Source organism: Ochotona princeps, chromosome 15, assembly GCF_030435755.1.
Source record: "Ochotona princeps isolate mOchPri1 chromosome 15, mOchPri1.hap1, whole genome shotgun sequence".
Lineage (NCBI taxonomy): Eukaryota > Metazoa > Chordata > Mammalia > Lagomorpha > Ochotonidae > Ochotona > Ochotona princeps.
Window position 1 is genome coordinate 6,778,048 of NC_080846.1, and position 20,341 is coordinate 6,798,388.

At 58.8% G+C, this 20,341-nt stretch overlaps 2 protein-coding genes across 2 annotated transcripts; both read right to left on the bottom strand.

Moving 5' to 3' along the window:
- Positions 1–640: 640 nt before the first annotated feature.
- PDXP (pyridoxal phosphatase) lies at positions 641–5,279 on the bottom strand. The gene is made up of 2 exons (XM_004589522.2): positions 4,626–5,279; positions 641–1,818 (listed from the first exon to the last, which is right to left on the bottom strand). The coding sequence occupies exons 1-2, from the start codon at positions 5,209–5,211 to the stop codon at positions 1,502–1,504; spliced, it is 903 nt and encodes a 300-aa protein (XP_004589579.1). The 5' UTR covers positions 5,212–5,279; the 3' UTR covers positions 641–1,501.
- Positions 5,280–7,980: 2,701 nt separating this feature from the next.
- SH3BP1 (SH3 domain binding protein 1) lies at positions 7,981–18,822 on the bottom strand. Its single transcript, XM_004589523.3, has 17 exons — positions 17,994–18,822; positions 16,856–16,898; positions 16,530–16,634; positions 15,747–15,823; positions 15,398–15,509; positions 15,233–15,309; positions 14,721–14,865; positions 14,275–14,343; positions 14,071–14,161; positions 13,590–13,735; positions 12,950–13,143; positions 12,778–12,858; positions 12,402–12,518; positions 11,164–11,261; positions 10,798–10,963; positions 9,326–9,420; positions 7,981–8,665 (listed from the first exon to the last, which is right to left on the bottom strand). The coding sequence occupies exons 1-17, from the start codon at positions 18,050–18,052 to the stop codon at positions 8,265–8,267; spliced, it is 2,076 nt and encodes a 691-aa protein (XP_004589580.2). The 5' UTR covers positions 18,053–18,822; the 3' UTR covers positions 7,981–8,264.
- Between the last annotated feature and the right edge of the window lie 1,519 nt (positions 18,823–20,341).

A 20,341-nucleotide genomic window follows, 5' to 3' on the forward strand; every position in this document is an offset into this window, starting at 1 on the left:
ACCAGCAGATGGAAGATCTCTCCCTCTCTCTCTCCCTTTCACCTCTCTATAAACTGCCTTTCAAATAAAAAAAAAATTTTTTTTTTGAAAGAAATTTTTAAAAATCTGTCTCTCTCTATCACTTTCTCAAATATATGAATCTTAAAAATAAAAAAAAAAAGGATGGTGGTGTTGAGGGGACACACTCAGTGCTGCCTCCCAGGTGACGGACGCCTCCAGAGCCATCTGTCCCTCCAGCCTCGTGGAGTCCACCAATGCAAGCTGAAACTCTGTAGGTGACCGCACCTCGCAGCTAGGAGCTTTCTTCCAGCCCCATGGGAGTGCAGCTTTGAGCCCTGGTCCTTCCATCTCCAATCCATCTTCCATCTGGGAAGGCAGTGGATGACGACCCAAGTGCTTAGGCCTCTGCCATCAGTGTGAGAAACGTGCTTGAGGTTCTGGGCCCCTGGGGTCAGCCTGGCCCAGTAGCTTTGGCTGCTGGGGCCATCTGGGGAGTGAACCAGGGCACAGAAGCTCTTTCCCCCTCTCTAATGCTGTGCCTTCCAAATTAATATCTAACAAATGAAACTCAAAAAATAACCCAAGATGCACCCCTTCCAAAGGGGCAGGCCCCTGGTCCGGCCACAGTGAACCACACACAGACACTTCCACTCGTACTTTATTCAGTACGGGAGGACAGGTTACAACGGAAGTGGGGGTGGCATGAAGGCCCTGCCCCCACCCTCACTGGCACACAATAATAAATAAATAGTTGGGAGTCAGCACAGAGAAGTGGCACAGCCAACACTGACCACAAGGGGGAGACACACAGAGGCCCCCCCCTTCTGAGCTATGGCCGCCATCCACACTGGATGGTGCCACAACCAGGGAAGGATGGGCCCTCGGAGTTGCTCGGCCTGTGATGAAGGGTTGTCTTCCAACCTTGGCCCCCCAACCTGCAGTCCAGACTCCTGGGCAGATGCAGATTGTCAAGAGACTATGGAGTCACAGACCTCTGGATTATTCTATTCTGGATCTGAGGGGCGCATGGTGGCCCGAGGAGTCCACTCCAGTGCCTGGGACAGGTCAGGGTAGTGTCCTCAGGCTCCTAACTGGTCCACTTAGGACCTGGCTTCAAGAGTTGCTGTGCCTTGGCCTCAGATTGGTCCACAGGCTACCACAATGGAAAGCCACTGCTTGGTCAGCCAGATGCTAGGGCCAGGGCGGGGTGGGAGAGACGGGCAGGCAGGGCAGCAGCAGCCCCAGGGAAGGGAAGGTTCCAGGTGGGGAGGGGCCTCTCCAGCTGGCCTCAGGGACCCGACTTCCAGAAAGGGCCAGAAGTAAGGCCATCTGCCTGGGCCAGACCACCAAGAGGCAGCTTCTGGGACATCAGAGAGTGCCTGGTCCCTTCTGGGAAAGGGGGAGTGGGGCATACCAGTCCCCAAGCCTCCCCCACCCCACCTTGGGGTTCCATCTCCACCAGGGTCAAAAGCAGGCGAGGGAGTGGGGGAGGGAAGGGGCCTCAGTCTCCCAGGCCCTCTATCAAGTCTGCGATGCTCTCCACGTAGTAATGGGGCACCAGGTTGTGCTGGCCAGTCGCCAAGTATGCCTGGGCCTCATCCAGGCGGGAAACACCAGTGAGCGTGAGCACGGTGGTCATCCCGCAGCAGTGGCCGAAGAGGATGTCGGTCTCCAGGCGGTCACCCACCATGAGGGTGCGGGCAGGGTCCACACGAAAGTGCTCTGTGATGCACTCAAACATGTAGGGGCTGGGCTTGCCCACCACCACAGCCTGGCGTCCAGAGGCGGTCTCCACTGCGGCGGCCAGGCTGCCAGTGCCTGTGGGGAAGGGGACAGAGATTCGGGTCAGCATGAAGCCGCTCGGCGTGGGGGAGTCAGTCAGGCTAGGGCACCATAGCTGGCTCAGCCAGCCCTCCTTAAAGGTCCCTATTTTACCCGTTAGCTGTGTGCCTTTGGGCAAGCCCCTCAACCTGTTTCCCTGAACTTGCTGCTAAAGGGGGTGGGCTACAGCCTAGGGAAGACTCAAGAGGGACATCCCATCCAGGAGCATGTGGTCATGGCAATTGGAACCCCTGCTCTGGGTACCAGAGCCTGGCATGGCACTTCTGCAATCCAGCAGGACCCAGAGAAATTCACATCTTTGACCTGGTCTGGCTCCACATGGGGAAAAAGCGATCACAGGAAGAGAATTCAACCTGGAGACCGAAAGTTACACGCCGGAAGGTGACTGTGGCTACGGATACCCGCATGGGCAAAATCCTAGCTGGCAACCAAGGGCTCAAAATGGGAGGACTGTTGTTTGGTGTTATCTCCCACTCCATTCAGGGAGCCGCTGGGCTATTCCATTCTGCTTAGGTCTGATTACCAACATTCACTGAAAGCACCTGCTAAGCTGCCAGGGGCTGTGCCGTGTGCACATGGCAGCCCAGCTCTTGAAGGAGAACACGGAGGCTTGTCAAAGGCTGCACAGCTTTTCATGGGACAGGTGGGTGTGACCCAGACGTGTCATGCTGGCTTGGGAGGGCAGATGGGCTCATTTTCAGGAATTCTGAGAGCTGAATGGGAAGGGACATTAACGCTGAAGGTTAACAAATAAGAGCACCACATGGTGCACTACATTTGGAGCCTACAGTGCCTCGTTCACTGGTCATGCTGTCACTGTACCACACTGTTGCCCGAGCGCCCCTCACAGCGCAAGCCTGTATCTCCCCGGTGCCATGCCAGGGTGTTCATGCCACACAGGTCAGCAAAGGGGGCAAATCAAGGCCGCCCTAACTACCAGTATACCAATATGACCCCAAGGGTCTGATGCCAGCATCAAGAGTCCCACAGAACATGGCCTTCCACACTGGCCCAGAGCAACACTCCCTGGGAAGTTCACCCTGACATCTGACCTAGAACTTGCTTGTTTGTTTGCATTGGGTGCAGAAGAAAAGTGCCTCTCCCCCTTGGCTGGAAAATCCTTCAGGAGTCACCCCAAAGGGTTTTTCTCCCAGCTGCCTCAGCTTCCCCAACCTTCTACCCCACTACACATCAGGATGGAGCTAATGACTGTTCATGCTCCAGGATACGATGAGGCCCAAGTCCATGGCAGATCCACGGCGCAAGCTACCCCAGAGCCAGCAGGTGTCTCTGCTGTTCAGCACAGTTGGACTGGATGGGCAAGGGGAGTGGGAGAAAAGCCTGATTTCAGACCTGAAGCCTTTCTACAGGCTGTGCAGATGCAGTGATGAAGCTGCACTTGCTAAGCCTCTCTGTGCCCTCTAGCAGGTGCACGCAGGGTCCATGGGGGCCTGGGCTCACCGGGAGGCCTGTGAGGCAGGCATGGGCAGGCTGGGCCTCTGCCCAGCCCTTCATCACAATTCCAGAGCCTTGGGGGGTGTCCTAACCAAGATACACCTTTCACAGCACAGCCTGCCGCCGCCGGGAGCCCTGACCACAGGGAAACTGAGTCAGAAACTGAGTCAGGGGTCCTTGCAGCAAGCACCTGACTCGGTCAGAGCCAGGACAGGTCTGAACTGGGTATCCCCGCCCTTACCCCTGCCTCACCATATCACTGTCTTCTGTCCAGTTCTCTCCCTTGCCCTGGCCTTTCTGTGTCATCCTCTGTGCATTTCACATCAGTAGTGCCCTGCTTCCTCGCTAGGACTGGGTGTGGATGACCAGGTCAGCGGCCAGCAGACAGGAGCGGCAGTGATCTATCCTGCCTGCCCACACACTCAGCACCTCCGCCCAGTCTTGGCAGCCACCTGCTCCTATTTACCCAGAAGCCTCTGGGGAGCCGGGTTAAACACCCAGGATAAGAGTAGCAAAGAGGGGCTGGCCAGGAGAGCCCCTTCAGGTTTCTGGGCTTGACCATAGGCTAGACCCTCTCCAGTAGCCCACGGGTCCTCTTGAAGCCTCAGGCCATTTTAACTGGAAAATGGGATGATCACTTCCACCTCCCCGGTAATTAAGAAATTAAACAGACACGGAGGGGCTTCTCCAAGCTCTGATACTTGAGGACCTACTTTGCAGCAGGCTCTTGTGAGAGCCCTGGGATGAGAGGGGGTGGGGTGGTGGGGAGGGAGTGCTCCCATTTGACACCCAGGGACGCACTTGCTGGTTATGTAACTCCATGGGACGCCACAGCTTGGAGCTGGAGCTGCAGCTGAGGTCAAAGGACTTCGAGCCCCAGGCGCCACACAAGCACCCATAACCTCGTGCTGGAGATGTGCGCCATCCTGGGGGCCTGGGGCGGAGAGGGAGGGGGCGGGATGACAACCTTCTCCCTTGGGTTTCCCACCACCTTATCCGATGGTGGGCGGGGCAAAGCGACAGGAAGGCTGAGGTGGGAGTCAGGGAGATTTGGGATCCTCCTTCTTCTCCCTGAGCCACAATGCGCCTCAGTCACCCCCCTCATCCGTCAACGCTGGAGATGGAAGCTACTGTCCCATGTCTCACGGCGCAGGCTGGCAGAGAGGACATTCAAGCACCCTGGGCTCTGGCTGCGGGGGGGGGCTACTCTCGCCATCTCTCCAGTTCTTCTTCCCCACCACCCAGCCTCCGCGGCCATCTACTTCTACCCCCTCAAGGCGAAGCATCGCTAGTCCTCCACCTGTGTCCCTCGCCAACCGCTCACTCACCAGGGGTCCGGCTGCCGTCGCTGAGCGGGTGCCAAGGGTCGCGATCAGTAGCCACGAGCAAGCAGTCGGGGTCGCGCAGGTGCGCGCAAGCCTGGCTCAGCTTGGCGAAGGAGAAGTGCTCGTCGTAGCCCACGAGCACGGCGCGCACACGCGTGGCCGCGGGATCCCCCGAGCCCAGGTCATGGCCAGGGTCCCCTGCTACACGCAGCCCCGCGGCGCGCAGCTCGGCGCGCAGCCCCTCGCCGCCCAGCACAAATACTGCGCCTGAGGCTTCCGGCGGGCCCGGCAGGCGCTGGCGCAGCAGGTGCGCGGCGCACAGTGCCGAGCTGAAGAGCTGCTCGGCTCGCAGCCCCCCGAAGCCGAGACGCGCGAACCGCTGGGCCAGCTCAGGCCGCGCGCGCCGGCTGTTGTTGCTTACAAACAGCGTCGCCTTGCCGGCCCGCGCCAACCGCTCCACCAGCTCGGGGGCGCCCGGTACGACGCACTCGCCGTTCCACAGCACCCCGTCGCAATCAAACAGGACCCCCTGCGCCCGGCCCAGCACGTCGCGCAGGGCCGCGCCGCGCAGCCGCTCGCAGCGCGCCATGCAGCCGGCTGGCGGCCCGCACGCACGCCCGGCCGCCCGCTCGCCCTCCGCCAGCACGGCGCGTTCGTCCCGGACCCTGCGGCTGCCAATCGGCCTGCAGGAAGGTCCCAGGGGCGGGGCCATTGCCTGGGCCCGTAGCCAATAGGGGCGAGTCTCAGAGACACGGCCAGTCGCCGAGGACTTAGAATTCCGCTAACCTCCTCCAGGGGGGGTGGGGAAGCTGGAAGATGACGTTTTTCTGCCCAATAAGGAGCTACGAGGAGAAAAGGCAATCAACCAATTGGAAGCTGAAGAGAGCCGGGTGCTAGAAGCAAAAACAGATGCTACGGGAGAGGTCAGCTTTTGGTCAAATCTCATTGTCCAGCCAACCATGGTGCTGGAGATGCGCAAATTCACATCGGGTGCCTTGGGTGATGGGACCCTTGGTCTGGACCCCGTGTTTGTCCACGCCGGTGGTGCCGCACAGCCTTTTGTATGTGTGTGTGTGTGTGTGTGTGATCACTTACATATTTAGGATGAATGAAGTGGATATTTTTCATGCATTTATTTAATTTCACTATTCTATGGATTTTTTTTTCTAACACAGGAATCGATCTTCGATGTTTACTTCCACGGCTTCTGGCTAACGCTTTTTTGAGGGAGCTAGAGTTGTGGAACAGCAGGTTTAGCTGCCATTTGCTATTGGGTGCCAGTTTGGAGACACAGGGTCTCCACTTCCAAAAGCACCTGAAAAAACAACCATTAATGGCCCAAGAGCTTGGTCCCCTGCTGCCCACGTGGGAGATCCAGATGGAGTTTTGGGCTTGTTGCTTCAGCTTGGCCCAGTCCTGGCTGCTACATCATTTGGAGAGTGAGCCAGCAAAGGGAAGATCTCTGCTCCTCTTTGTCTCTGTCACTCTTGCTCTCTCAAATAAATAAATCTTTGTTTAACAATCCACCCATGTGGGGTAGGTACAACAGTGTAGTGGGTTAAGTTGCCACTTGGGACACCTGCCAGCATCCCATACTAGGGTGCGAGTTCAAGTCCTGGCTGCTCCACTTCACATCCAACTTCCTGCTAAAACACCAGAGAATCACCAGACAATAGCCCAAGTGCTTTCGTCACTGACACCCACATGGAAGGTCCACACGGAGTGCCAGGCTTCAGCCTGGCCCAGCTCACTGTCACAGCCATTGGCAGAGTAAAACCACAGATGGCAGAGCTATGTGTGCCACTGTGCCTTCCCATATATAAACACAGAGCCCTGATCTTGGTAGGAGCCCAGAGATTCCGGGGTGCCGGCTGTGAATGGGTCTGGTCATAGGGGGGTTGGTCTGGCTGGCTTTGAATCTCAGGGGATCTACTATGAGATCAAAGTAGGGGAAGAACTGAGTTAGCTACAACCATCACCGAGTTTGTCGGCCAGGGGCCCAGGGCGTGATCCAGCTGGACTGGGGGTCTCTCACAGAGAGAAAACTGAAGGCTTCCCAGGTGCCTGAGCGGGGAAAGTGGAGCAGCGAGGAAAGCCGCTACCTGCAATGCCAGTGGCTGCTCCACTCCATTTTGGCTTCCGGCTAATGTGCCTGGGAAAGCAATGCAAGATAACCCGAGAGCTTGGGAGCCTGTATCCACACAGGAGATCCAGAGGAGGCTCCAGGCTCCCAGCTTCGAACCAGCCCGGCTCTGGCCATTGTGATCATTTGGGGAGTGAGCCTAGACGGAAGATTTCTCTTTCTCTCTTTCTCTGTGACTTTAAGTAAATAAAGGAGTTTTAAACAAAAAGTGAAGCAGCTGGAACTCAAACTAGTGTCCCAATATGAGATGTCAGCTTGGCAGGCCACAGTTTAACTCACTGTGCCACACTAGCCTGTGTCACGGCCTTTGTATAGATAGGTTGGTAGTCTTACTGGCCTAAAACATCAATCTTGCCTTTCATCGTTTCACTTGAAGACTTCCCTTACAGATCACCTCCTCTAGGAAGCCTTCCATGACTAAATGCCATCCACATTCGCATATCGGTCTGAGCTAGGGAGCCCACCCCTCGCTGGGACCCCAGTGCCAGGACCCTTGGTTCTGTCAGTTCTCCTCCTGTTTCCAGAAGCTTTGTGGGTGGAGAGCTCAGTCCAGGAGCTAGCCCAGCACCTGTGCAGAGCCAGCTTAGGGGAGCTGTGGACAGGGCATCTCATCCTAAGTTCATTTTTCGTTAGACCATCCGCTTGGAGTGCCAGCAAGCAGAGCTTCCGGCAGTCTGTCAGACCTTGGTTCCCGTCCTAGCCCTGCATGCCTCAGTTTCCCCACTTGAGAGGAGGGCGGCATTGATTTCCCAGGGAAGAGGAGCTGAGCAGGACACTGAGTACAAGAAAGGAGGAGAGGAGGACTCCCCCTTCCCGCTGACAGCTTCTTTCATTTCAAAGTCAGAAGAGAGGGCCCGGCGGTGTGGCCTAGCAGCTAAAGTCCTCACCTTGAATGCATTGGGATCCCATATGGGCGCCAGTTCTAATCCCAGTGGCCCCACTTCCCATCCAGCTCACTGCTTGTGGCCTGGGAAAGCAGTCGAGGACAGGCCAAAGCATTGGGACTCTGCACCCGTGTGGGAGACCTGGAAGAAATCCTGGATCCTGGCTTTGGATCGGCATAGCATCAGCTGTTGCGCTCACTTGGGGAGTGAATCAACGGAAGATCTTTCTCACTGTCTCTCCTCCTCTCTGTATATCTGACTTTCCAATAAAAATAAATAAATCTTTAAAAAAAAAAAAGCCAGAAGAGAAAACAACCCTTTAGGCGGCTGCTCCAGTTTTGTCCAAAATAATTTATTTGACCAGCCTTATAAAAAAAAATATGTTGGCAAGAGAAAAATAATAAATCCCCTAGGAGACAAGCCCCTCCTTCCTTCCACTGGTTCCCCTGGGATCCTGCCAGAGTGGGGAGTCAGGCAAGGAGGGGGCCCCTAGGAGAAGATCAAGACATGCAGGGGCCGTGGGGGCCGGTCCAGTGGGCACCAAGGCACTTATGGACAAAGGCAAGGATTGTGTCCTGCGAGGTCACGGCAGGCAAAGAGGGAGGGCACACCTGTTCAATCAGTCTCAGAGGCAAGGCTCCTGGGTCGGGGTTGGGGTGGCAGAGCTGGGGAAGTGGGGACCCCCTCAACAGCTTCAGGGGCCCCTCCTCCTTCTTCTCCGGCCACCCCAAAGTCCATGTGCACAGGCCCACTGAGGGAGACTGGGCTGAGCGAGGCCAGCCCTGGGGACGCTGGGGACCTGCGGCTCTGACGCCGGGCGGGCTGTGGGGGTACAGGTGGCAGTGGGGGTGGCACTGTGGGGGCCCGGAGACTGCTGCCAACCAACCTTCGGGGCAGAGCTCGGGGCGTGACGGGGCTGCCGGAGCTAGGCGGCAGTGGTGCGGCTGGAGGAGAAGACCGGGCGCTGGCCACCTGGGGTGGTGGCATCGTGGGTCGTGCAGGTGCTGGGCGCTTGGCTGCAGGGCAAGAGAGCAGGAGGAAGGTGAAACATCCCCATTAAGGGAGTTCCACGTGCAAGCTTATCCCACCCCAGGGCCCTAGCACCTGCTTCTCCTCCTAAAGGGACCTGCTTCTCCCTTCATGCGCATCCCCCCAGTAGGACCAAGACCAACGCCCTACACCTGTCACATTTCCGTTCTGTTTGCTGTGCATGACTTTGGTGCTCTGAAAGGGCCTTGTGGACTTTCCTGTTCCTCGTGCATTGCTCACGCCCCTCACCAGCACCAGCAGAGAGTGAGCCAAGCTGCCAGCTGGCACGGCAGGGGGCCTCCAGGGATGGCTGCACGTCCCAGATGGGCCACTCATGCCAGGGAGGCTTGCTCACCTGTCCAGCTCTGAACCAAGCTGACAGGTAAGTGGGCCCGGAGGCTATAGGTCTCACTGTGCCAACTACCCCTTTTTCCCCCTGCCCTTTGACCTCAGGTGCCTGGCTGCCCAGTTAGCTCTGCACACTGCACACAGCGCTCCCCTCAGGTGAGAGTGCTCTCTGCACCCAGGACGTTAGGACGGATGCACTCAAGGCGCCCAGGTCATAGTGCTGGAATCTGAAGAAGGCAGCAGGACTGAATTCCTGGCCTCCCCCAGCCCCTCTCCTTCCCTTCCCACCGCCAACTCACTCTTCCGAGCCGCGTCCTCTGCTGGGGTTGTGGCCTCCAGGGGGCTCCTGTGGACTTTAGGGGAGGCTGGTCTGGGGGGTGCCTCCGAGTCTACCCTGCAGAAGCAAGGCGGAGGAGGCGGAAACAGACATGATCACTGCCTAGAAGTTGCCTGCCTGCCATCTTGAGGAGACTTCCAGCTGACAGGGGGCTGTCCCACGAGGGACCAGACCAGATTCCTAAGGGAAGACGCTTCTGGTTCTAGATAGGTTTGCATCCACCACGACCACCTGCTGTAGGACCCAGTTAAGCGGTCCGTGGCCCCTGTGGGGGAAGGCTGGCACACCACCTAGCTGCCTGTTGGAGGGGGCCTCCCAGGGTGTGGTTTATGGGATGTTCTGCCTCTGGAAGCAGCGAGTCAGTGGGTGCGCCTGGCTCCCCCATCTACCCATTCTCTGCTCCCTCCTCTTGCATGGCATTCGCTGCCACCTGCCATTCTGTGCTCGCTGGTTCTTACTCCCACCATGCAGTGTGAGAGCTAAGCCCTGCTGCCCAGCGCATCTGGGGAATTCACGGCTCTGGCCAGCACAGCCTGCGGGACACTGGACAGCCTCTGCTCAATACAGATGCCCCAGAAACCCTTCCAGCTCAGGCTGGGAGGTTAGACAAACTTCACTGTGGTCACCTCTCTGGGTCCCTAAACTACCAGGGCCTGGCACACAGTGGGCACTCAGCAAGCAGCCAGACAACATGCTAGTGAACACATTCGAGGCTGCCAACCTGCCCACACCCAACTGTTGGGGCTGGTCTTTGGATGAAAGAAACCAGAGTGTCCCATCACTATACACGTTGCAACCTAACCTAGGCCCGACCACCCCTGTGCTTCTGGTTGCTTCTAGATGACATAGGACACATGCGGCCATGCAAGTGCACCTAGAGAGTCGCAACACAATGGTTGAGAGGACAAGGACAAGAAGAAAACAATATTTGGGGATCAGCGCCAAAGCACAGGACATTAAGCCGCCACCTACAGTGCTGACAGCCCATACTAGAGTGCTAGCTCAAGTCTGACCTGCTGTTTCCCATCAGCTCCCTGCTAATGCACCTGGGAAAGCAGCTGGAGATGGCGCAAGTGTTTGGGCCCCTGCCACCCCTGTGGGGTCCCCAAATGGAGTTCCAGGATACTGGTTTCAGTCTGGCCCAGCCCCAGCCATGGCAGCCATTTGGAAAGTGAAATCAGTGGCTGAAAGATCTCTTTTTCTCCCTGTCATTTTGTCTTTCAAATTATTAAAATAAATCTTAGAAGAAAAAGGAAAAGAAAAATCTGCCTATGTTCTGCATAGACACTTATTTTTTTTGGCTGAATTTCCCACTCCACGGTTGGGTCTCACGGAGGTGGATGTGTGATAAGAGAGTCAAAGACCAGTGGCTGAAGCCGCGCACCTGCAGGATGGGCACAGGGCGGGGTGGGAGGGCCATGTCCTAGTGCTCACCTTTCCCTGATGGAGGCTGGGACTGCAGCCGGAGCTGGAGCTGGGGTGGTGGTGGGGGCAGAGTCAGGTGCAGCGGTGAATGGCAGGTCCTCTAAAGTTGGCCCCTCACTGCCCTTGTCCAGGGGTGCCAGGGCCGCAAACAGGCCTGACACGTTGAAGTTGATGTCTGTAGACAGAAGGCGTGGGCCTTGGGGCAGAGTCTCTGCCAGCCCCTGTGCCTGGTCCCCTATACTCCTGGGGCGAGCTTCGCCTCCTGTTGCCCATGGAAGCAGACCAGGAGTGGGAGCTCATATCAGAGAGGCGAATGCCAGGGCTGCCAAAGCCTGAGGCTGGGCGCAGGAGTGGGAGGTGGTGGGGGAACCTCACCTTCAGGAAACAGAGTGTCTGCATTCTGGATCAACACCTCTACCACGCCCACCACTTGGATGGAAGACACGGAGGCCGCGTCCAGGTGGGCCTGGTCCCTGGCACAAGAAAGCAGACACAGTCAGCACTGGCTTGACCCCAGCAAGGGCTCATAGGCCACAGGTCCAAGGCCGCCATGTGTATATGTGTGTGCCTGGTTCGTGCAGCCCAGACTGCCCTTTTTCCAGCCATTGCAGACATCACTGGTTCATCACCGAAACTTCTCCAAGTTCTCAGCTCTGGACAGACTCTCTTAGCATGAGATGGGACCTGTGTGCGTCAGAGGCCCCTCCCTGGGTCACAGCACACACCCCCAGTCCTGACGACCCCTGCTCCCATGCACCCGGGGAAGTAACAGGTAACGACTCTGAGCGCTGCACCCTGCCACCCACATGGGAGACTCATGTGGATTTCCCGCCTCCCAGCTTCACCCTGGCCCAATCCTGGCTGTCGCAGGCATTTGAGGAGTGAACCAGACGATGAGAGATTGCCCACCCTCTTCCCCTTTGTTTTTGAAATTAAATAAATAAAACAACTAAGCATAATTTCCTCACTGATGAATTTTTCAAATTCCCAAGGCAAAATTCTAGTCTGTGTAATTGGGGCTGGTGTGATGGCTCAACTGGCTAACCTCCTGCAAGCACCAGGATCCTATATGGGCACTACTTCATGTCCCAGGTGCTCCATTTCCCTTCCAGCTCCCTGCTTGTGACCTGGAAAAGCAGTAGAGGATGACCCAAAGCCTGGGGACCCTGCACCTGCATGAGACCTGGAAGAAGCTCCTGGCTCCTGGCCTTAGACCAGCTCAGCCATTGCAGCCGCTTGGGGGAATGAACCAGCGGATGGAGAATCTTTTTTCTGTCTCTCCTTCTCTCTGTACATCTGCCTTTCCAAGAAAAATAAATCTTTTTGTGACTTGTCCCCACTGTATAGCTGGGGACATGGAGCGTTGGAGAATGACTTCCTCAGGCCGTTGCTGGCAGTGGAGGGGTGGGGGTGGAACCCAATCTTGCTTCCAGGCCCCCACGTGGGGTTGTCAAGGCCCCCATTGCCGCTGTGAATGCAGAAGGCCATGACCCAAGCCCTGGGGGCACCTGAGGTCCCATCAGGAAGTCTTCAGGGGCAGCCGTGACCACGGCAGCTACCGGACCCAGGCCGAGAGTGAGTGAGATGGGGATGTCAGGTGGGGCTCCCCTCACCCTTCCTTCTCGGGTGGCCACAACAGGTTGGGCCCCAGCACGATAGCGATGTTGCTCGGCGTCATCTTGTTCACCTCCTGCTCTTCGGCCAGCCGTGCCAGGAACTTCATCAGGTACCTGGTGGTGGCAGGGGACATACGTCATGGCCACAGGCCCCTGGGCTTCCAGGGTCTCCAAAGAACGGGCAGGCTGCCACCAGGATGGCTTTAACAGCAGCGTCAGCAGGGCCCCTCTGTGAGCTGGGCTGGCATGGGTGGAGGCTGCTAAGACCTGCGGACCCACCTGCCAGGGCTGCACCAGGCACAGGGGCAGAAGAAGCCAGGCAGGTGACTGGACTAAGGTCCCAGTGGGGTTCTGGCTATGGGGCTGGGCTCACCTGAGGTTGCTGAGGTTGTCAGGGGGCAGGCGGCTACACACTTCCTGCAGGGCTTCCAGCCGGGCACCTGGTTCCTTCAGGCTGAGGACAGCAGAGCAGGTGAGTTGGGGGTTCCAGGCTGCCAGGCCTGGGCAGCCACCTCCTCCCACTGCCACCTCAGCCACATTGTCACCTGGCAGCCCTGAGCCAGTCATCATAGAGGTCGAAGGTCATCAGGGGCTCAGGCAGCTCCCGCAGGTAGGACTTGAGGGCACCTGCCACTGCATGGGGGTCGCAAGAGAACTCCTCCAGGCTGCCCGGATCTGAGGCCATGGTCTGCTTAAGGCGCTTCAGCACTGAGGCCCCGGCGGCCAGACGAAAGAGGCCCTGAAGTGTGAGAGGGCTGTTGGGGGAAGGGGCTCACCAGAAATGGGGCAAGGCAAAGGGCAGGGCAAGAACGCTGCCGGGGAGTCAGGAGGCTGGTCAGCCTAGCTGGGGAGCACAGGGGCCCAGGCAGGAGTGCCAAGGGGCCCAGTTCTGTCTTGGGGCATCTCCCACTTAAAGGGCCCCTTAGGAAAGCAGCCAGGGGACTAAAGGACAGGGAGGGTCCAGTGTGTGGCAGCCCCGCTAGGAGCGCTTCCAATGCCACCTCCCGTGCTGTCCCTCCCTCAGAAAACAAGGCCAAAATGCCACAGGGTCATTGTTCAATGGAGCAAGGATTGCCAAGGGTCCGCAGCACAGTGCTTGGCCCAGCTGGATGTGGGTCTGCGATAGCATGGGAGTCCGAAAGCTCCTTGTTCCCCCTACCCTGCTGCCAGCCACAGGGGCCCCACCTCTTCCTTCATGCCCTCAGAGAGTAACATCAGGACACAGGCCTCGATGGGCAGGGCGATGTCCCGGCCCAGTTCCTGTAGGTGCGCCTGCAGCGACACCCCATACACCCTGGGGGAGGTGGCGGCTGTCATCAAGGGCAAGGGGTCTGCGGGGATAAGACAGATCAGTGGCCCAGGGTCTTCCCACCTCGGGGGGGAGGTGTCAGTCATGCTAGATATACATGGGCACCCCACACATCCTCAAAAGAAGGTTCCCCACCTTCCCCCAACTCTCCCTTCAGGGACACCCATATCCAAAGTGGTCTTTCTCATGTCTGCCTACTTCCCCTATGTCCGCCCCGGCCTCCCGGCCACTGTCTCCTCCCAACCCCGCATCCCAGCAGGTGTCACGGCTCTGGGCCTGCTCCCTTCCTTCCCTCTTACACACACACACGGTTGGGGGCAGGGCTGTCAGGTCAGCTCTCCCCAATCCAGCCCTGACCTGCTTGGCTGTGGTTCTCCCTCAGCTCGGACAGCGCAGTGTCCAGGGAGCTCAGAGACCTGCGATGATAGTCAGCCTGAATCTCCAGGAGCTGTGAGGATAAAGGGACAAGGCCCCGCGGCAGTGAGGAGAGCCGAGCAGCTGCAGATACGCCTCCCAGGTCACCACACAGCCATCTCCACCTCGCACAAATCCCGGACTCACATGAATAAAGTAGTTGGCATAAGAGTCCTCCTTGGTGGAGAAGTGGTACAGGTCGGCCAGGTACTCGTCCTTGGGGACAGATCGTATCAGTGGGCCTGGGGGTCTATGGGGACGGGGTAGGGGACTCCGGGGCTGGGAGGGGTCAGGGACGCTCTGCATCTCCATACCCTTAGCACAGTGTCCTGTACCCATTCACTCATTAAACACACCAAAAGTCCAGTGATCAGCACGCCCGCCTGCCTCCCAGGCAGTATGCCCAGGGTGCAGACACAGGCGGCTGTGAGGTCAAGGCCAAGGCTGTGGTTGCTAGAGGCTGCCAGCCAACACTTAACCCCAGCTGACTCGGTGGCCAGAGCAAGCCACCTGTACCGCCTCTGCGAGCCTGAGGTTCTCTCTCCTCTGATCCAGGCCTGCGCCCCATCCTCTCACACCTTCAGGTGTCCCACCTTGCACTGTAGCACTTTCCTCTTCAGCTCCTCCTCCTCCTCCTTCAGCGTCTCCACCTTGTTGGCTGCCGTGGTGTGACCATGACCACTAGGGGCACTACCCAGCCCCTGACCGCTGCCTGAGTTCTTGGCTGCCTGGTTGAGCCTGGGGAAAATGGGGTGGTCACTGGGACTGCTGCGCCCAAGTGTTCCTCCAGGTGGCAAACCTCAGCATTGTCTGGGTTCTGGGGTCTTGTCCAGCTTGGACCAGGGGCATTGTGCAGGGCTCCCTGGCGGTGACTTTGGTAACTACAACCATTCAGGCCACTGGGGTGGAGGAGGAAAACTATTTATGGCTCCCCTGGGCTTGAGGGGATCACCGCAGCTGTCTCATGCATGCACCCTCACCACATGTGTTCCTGTGGGCCATGAAGTGTCCCTCCCGGTGTGGCAAGAGCCTCAAGCTGTGTAGTCATCCCTGTGGCGTGAATGAGTACCGGTCCCCACCCCCAGCAGCCGGCCGCGGCTTGCACCTGCTCTTGAGGACGTTCCAGTCGGACACGAGCTTCTGCAGGCTCTTCTTGTGCTTGAGGATGGCCGGCAGCTCCTCCTGGGGGCAGGCAGGCGTGGGGAGGGTTCAGTGGGCAGCAGCAGGAGGCAGGTGCTGGGGGGTGCGAGGCAGCAGGGGGCTGGGTCACCTCACTCAGCCTGTTGAGGGGCTGCAGGACATCCCTCTCCAGGGTCATCTCAAACTCTGCCAGGATGCGGGCCAGCTGGTTCTGGATGGCACAGCTCATCTCCAGGGCCTTCCTGTGGATGCAGCACCCAGTAGGCCCAGGCTCCTCCTGACAAATACTTACAATTGGGAGAGGGTGTCCCCTCTCCATTACTTCCTGCCCCTCCCAGTTCTTCATCTTCACCAGGCCCAGTTAACCAATATGCTGTCCCCAGACTGGCCATGGCCACCTTTGCTGACCTGGGTCCCCTACCAGTTCTGACTACCCCCTTGGCACCCCCATGTGCACACTGGGCCCCGGCTGGGCTCACCCCATGCTGGAGTCAGGGTCCAGCTCCTTGAAGCTCTCAGCCATTGTGGTGGACAGAGCCATGAGGGGTAGCTTCTTCTGTAGGGACACAGTCGAGGGCCAGGTGTGAGCAAGAGCCTAGAATGGGGGACTCCAGCCATGGGGAAAGCATGGGATGACCCCAGCCATGGGGGAGGGGCCTGTGGTCCCAGCCTCTGCTCATCTGGTCCCCTTTCCCCTCCCAGCAGCCACATGACTGGGTGAGCAGGTGGGACAGGCCAGGACACAAGGATGCATACAGGATTGGAACCTGCTAGAAGCCACTCAATTGGAGGAGCTAGCCTGGGAGTACAGCTGCCTCCCCTGGCCCAGGGCACATGTAGCGTACATCCATTGTACCACAGCCCGTGCCCTGGTCACACAGATTCCCACAATGCCTTCCTCCTCCAACCCAAGACACAGAGTGCTCCAGCTTTGAGGTGAGAGAAATGAGGCTCAAACTAGCTGTGCTGCTGTACAACCCCAGCACGGACCTTACCCCTGGGGGCCCCCACTTCCTCCTCCAGGGTGCCTGTCAGCACCCAGCACCATGATGTATCAGTGCATTGTAGCAACCGTCCAGCAGGAGTTGGTGAGCATCTCTGAAAATTCAGTTCCAATGCTACCTCTTCCAGGAAGTCTTCCCAGGCTACTCCACTAAGTGCTGGGTCAAAAAGGCAGGTGCCCCAGGACTCTGCAGACCTAACAGTCTCCACACCTCCTCCGGTGCTACTCAGAACCCCTCTAGCCCAGCTCTCTGGCTCACCACCCGCTTGTCCATGTCTGCGCCGCTCTGGCCCTGCAGACACGCCTGCAGCCGTTTATGCACGTTGTGAGCTGCGCGTTTGGCGGGTTCCAGTCGCTGCTCCACCTGGGGAGGGTCAGGGGAGAGGCAGGGCTGGTGGATTCTGGGAGACTATGGTGTCCCCTACTCACCCCCACCCACCATGTTTCTCTTTCCTCTTCCTGGGGATCCCGTTGCCAGCAGCTTGGGAAATGACTCAACCTGGGTCCCCAGCTAGCGTCCCCACCCTGCCCCAGCTCTGACAGCTTGCACGGACCTGCCCGCCCGCCAGCGGCCCAGGCGCGTACCTGCAGCAGGTCCTCGCCCAGAAGCTCGGCAGTCTCAGGGGTGCTGAGGAAGGGCGGGAGAGCTGTTTTAAGTCCCCCTGCCTTCTACCTTTCCCTGCTCACCTCCTCTCCAGCAGGGACCCGACCCCAAGTGCTGCAGGACCCATGACAGGTGGACCCAATCCAACAGCACATTCCACAGGACAGTACAGTAGCCCTGCCTTCCTCCTCCATTCAGGACACCCAGGGCTGTGTCCTGCCGCAGCTGGGAGAGCAGGGGCTCTCCTAGGCCCACCCCCCACCATCAACACCCCAGGGAAGAGGAGGCCTGGGCCAAGCCCCCAAGCATGGCAAGGACCCTGCACAGCAGCTGGGAGCAGAGGTGGGCTGGCCAGAGGGGGTGGGTGGGCCTGGGCTCCTGTCAAGGATACAGTGGGCGCTGGGGCTGCCAGAGAGCACACAGGCGTTTGTGCCCACAGGAGTCCACAAGCTGGGCCCGGGGCGCCTGGCCCACAGAATAGGGAACTCTCTGGGGCTGGGGGAAGAGACGCAGAGAAGACAGGGCCCTCCGCGGCAACCCAAACTTCCGGCCTCCCCTCCACGGACTGGAGGGGTGGGGAGACCCTGAGCAGGTTTTCCACCTGAGTTTGGAAAAGCAGAAGCGGGACCCAGAAGTGGGAGGCCTCCAGCCTGGGGCTGGGGGAGGGGGCGCTGCCGGGAGGCCCCTGCCCCTCCTCCACTAGGCAAGGCCCCTGCCTCCTCCCCTCCCCCAAGCCCTGCCCCCCCCATCAACCCTTCCCCTTCCTCCATCCGGCAATCCCAAGGGGCTTCTCTGACCCCACTGTCCAGGGCTGACCAGTGAGGCCGGGGAGGCCCTACGAGCAGGGCACACCCAGCGTCCTGGGCCGCCCCCCTGTGTCCATGCAGCACCCCCTCCCCAATCAGGCGTGGGGCGCTCCTTTCCCCCAAAAGGCGAGTCTGTCCTGGAGGTGTAGGAGGCTTGCAGGGCAGGGAGAAGCAGGGCAGAACCCAGACCCCCAGGCCAAGCGGCTGCCCAGCCGGGGCGGCCTCCCCGGCTGGGCAGCTCTCACATCCCTCTGGGTCCCGCGGGGTCGAGGGGGTGGGGAGGGAGTTGGTGCCGCCAGAGGCCAGTACTCACCGTCCCAAGCTGCCCGTTTGGGCCAGCTGCCGCATGCGGTGCAGCTGCCTCTTCATCATCTTGGAGGTTGGCGGGGGGGCGGGGGACTGCAGGTCGCGCTCGGGGGTCGAGGGCAGCCCCCGGCCCAGCCTGCCTGTCCGCCGCAGCGCTCGCTTCCTGGGCCGCGCGGAGTCACTCACTCGCTGCCGCCAGCTGCCTCCTCCCCTGCTGCTCGCGGCTCCGCCCCGGCCCCCAGGTCAGTCCTCTCTCCAAGTTCGCCTCCTCGTTCGGCCCCGGCTTCCGGGCCCCCAGTCGCCCGGCCCGCCCCGCCATCGTTGGCGCGCGTCGCTGTCCGCAGGTGGGGCTCCCCGCCTGGCTGGCCCAACTGGCGGGAAGCAGGTGAGCCGGCTCCGGCTTTGGCCCCGCCGCCCTAGCAAACCCCTGTCCCCCGCAGAAGGGACCTTTGCACCGTCTTAAAGGGATCAAGAGGGCTTCGTGCTTAGCAGAGACAGACCTTTGGGATCTTCTCTGGTCTACCTGGGCGGCTCGGCGACCCGAAGGCCCTTGGTCAGGTCTCTGCATAGTGAGCTGGTGGACTGGACAGCATGGGTAGCTCCAGTCTCCAGCCATCTGGTTCCAGGCGCCTGTCCCACCGTCTCCTTTATGGTGGATGCTGTGCAGCCGGTGTGATGGCTCAGCTGCTAAATCCTTGCCATGCAAGCACCAGCATCCCATATGGACACTAGTTTGTGTCCCAGCTGCTCCACTTCCCATCCAGCACCCTGCTTATGGCCTAGGAAAGCAGCGGAGGCTGGCCCAAACCTCAGCACCCTGCACCCCTGTGTAGGAGGTTGAAGTTCCTGCCTGTGGATTGGCTCAGTTCCTGTCATTGCTGCCATGTGGAGAGTGACCCAGCAGATGTTCACTCTTGCTGTCTGTCTCACCTTTTCTGTATAAATTGACCTTTCCAATAAAAATAAATCTTTATGGTGGGTGTGTGCTGCCTCCCCTTTAGCTCCTAGGCTTCCTACCACCCCCACAGGTTCCGTGGGGACAGTCCCTTCCCTCTGTGGGGCCTCTTCCCCTTTATTCCCTCCCCAAGGGGCCTCAGCTCAGCCCCTGCCTTGCTGCCTGGAAGGCAGCGACAAGTGACAAGGGTGTTACTCCTGGGGTTCTTCATGTGCTGTGCAGGCACATACGAAGTCAAGCAATGCAGTCCACACTCCTCCTCACTTAATGCAAGAAGGCCCTGGGAGCGGGGGATGAAGGTGAGCACCTTACTGTTCAACTCCCAGTGTCCCGCACGTAGGTGAGCACTGGAAGCTGCAGCCCCCCTATGCTCCCCGCTCGCAAAGGGAGACTCCAACAGGAGCTCCCCCTCTCAGCCCTTAGAGTGGAGGAACTGAGAAGGGGCCCAAGTCCAGGGCCCCTGATGCTGGAGGAATCCCAGGAGGATCCAAGATCACGGCTGGGCCCAGTGTGGTGGCCTAGTGGCTAAAGTCCTTGCCTTGAACGTGCTGGGATCCTATATGGGCATCGGTTCTAATCTTGGCAGCCCCGTTTCCCATCCAGCTCCCTGCTTGTGGCCTGAGAAAGCAGTCGAGGACAACCCAAAGCCTTGGGACCCTGCACCCACATGGGAGACCCGGAAGAGCTCCTGGCTCCTGGCTTCAGATCAGCGCATCACCGGCCGTTGCAGCCACTTGGGAAGTGAGTCATTGGACGGAAGATTTTCCTCTCTGCCTCTCCTCCTCTCTCTATATCTGACTTTGCAACATAAATAAATCTTAAAAAAAAAAAAAAGATCATGGCTGAGGCCAGAGTGGGGGAGCTGCCAGGCCAGGTGCCCCCTCCCCCCTCTTTTTCCCATGAGGGAACCCCCAGGAAGGGATTCCAGAAAGAAGGCAGAGGATGGGGCAATATCTATTAGAAAGTCAGAATTACAGAGAGCGAGCGAGACAGAGAGGTCTACCCATGGATTTGTTCCCCCACATGGCCACAGTGGGCAGTACTGGGCCGAGCTGGAGTCTGGAAGCAAGGAACTCCATGCTCCATCTAAATCCCCTGTATGGATGGCAGGGGTGCAAGCACTTGACCATCCTCTGTTGCTTTTCCCAGGCACATTAGCAGGGAGCTGGATCGGAAGTGGAGCAGCCAGGACTCGAACCTGCATCCATATGGGATGCAAGCGGTAGCTTTTACCTGCTGTGTCACAGTGTCGGTCCCTAGACCTGGCTCCTTAAAGCGTCAAGCTGGAGTTTGGAACGTATGGGACTTGGTTTCCCTGTCTCTGCCATGGTGCAGGGAAACCAACTACCTAGTGTAGCGTTAGGAGCCTGTAGATCCCCAGGCCAGCAGCTTATGGCTGG

Bases quoted from the DNA above. Each gene is read 5' to 3' on its own strand.
- PDXP (XM_004589522.2), bottom strand. From the start codon at position 5,211: ATGGCGCGCTGCGAGCGGCTGCGCGGCGCGGCCCTGCGCGACGTGCTG. The intron at 1,819-4,625 runs GTGAGTGAGCGG...CCTTCCCCACAG, and splicing joins CGACGGCAGCCGGACCCCTG to GCACTGGCAGCCTGGCCGCC.
- SH3BP1 (XM_004589523.3), bottom strand. From the start codon at position 18,052: ATGATGAAGAGGCAGCTGCACCGCATGCGGCAGCTGGCCCAAACGGGC. The intron at 14,866-15,232 runs GTGCAAGCCGCG...CATTTTCCCCAG, and splicing joins TGGAACGTCCTCAAGAGCAG to GCTCAACCAGGCAGCCAAGA. The intron at 13,144-13,589 runs GTGGGGCCCCTG...CTCACACTTCAG, and splicing joins CTGAGGGCATGAAGGAAGAG to GGCCTCTTTCGTCTGGCCGC.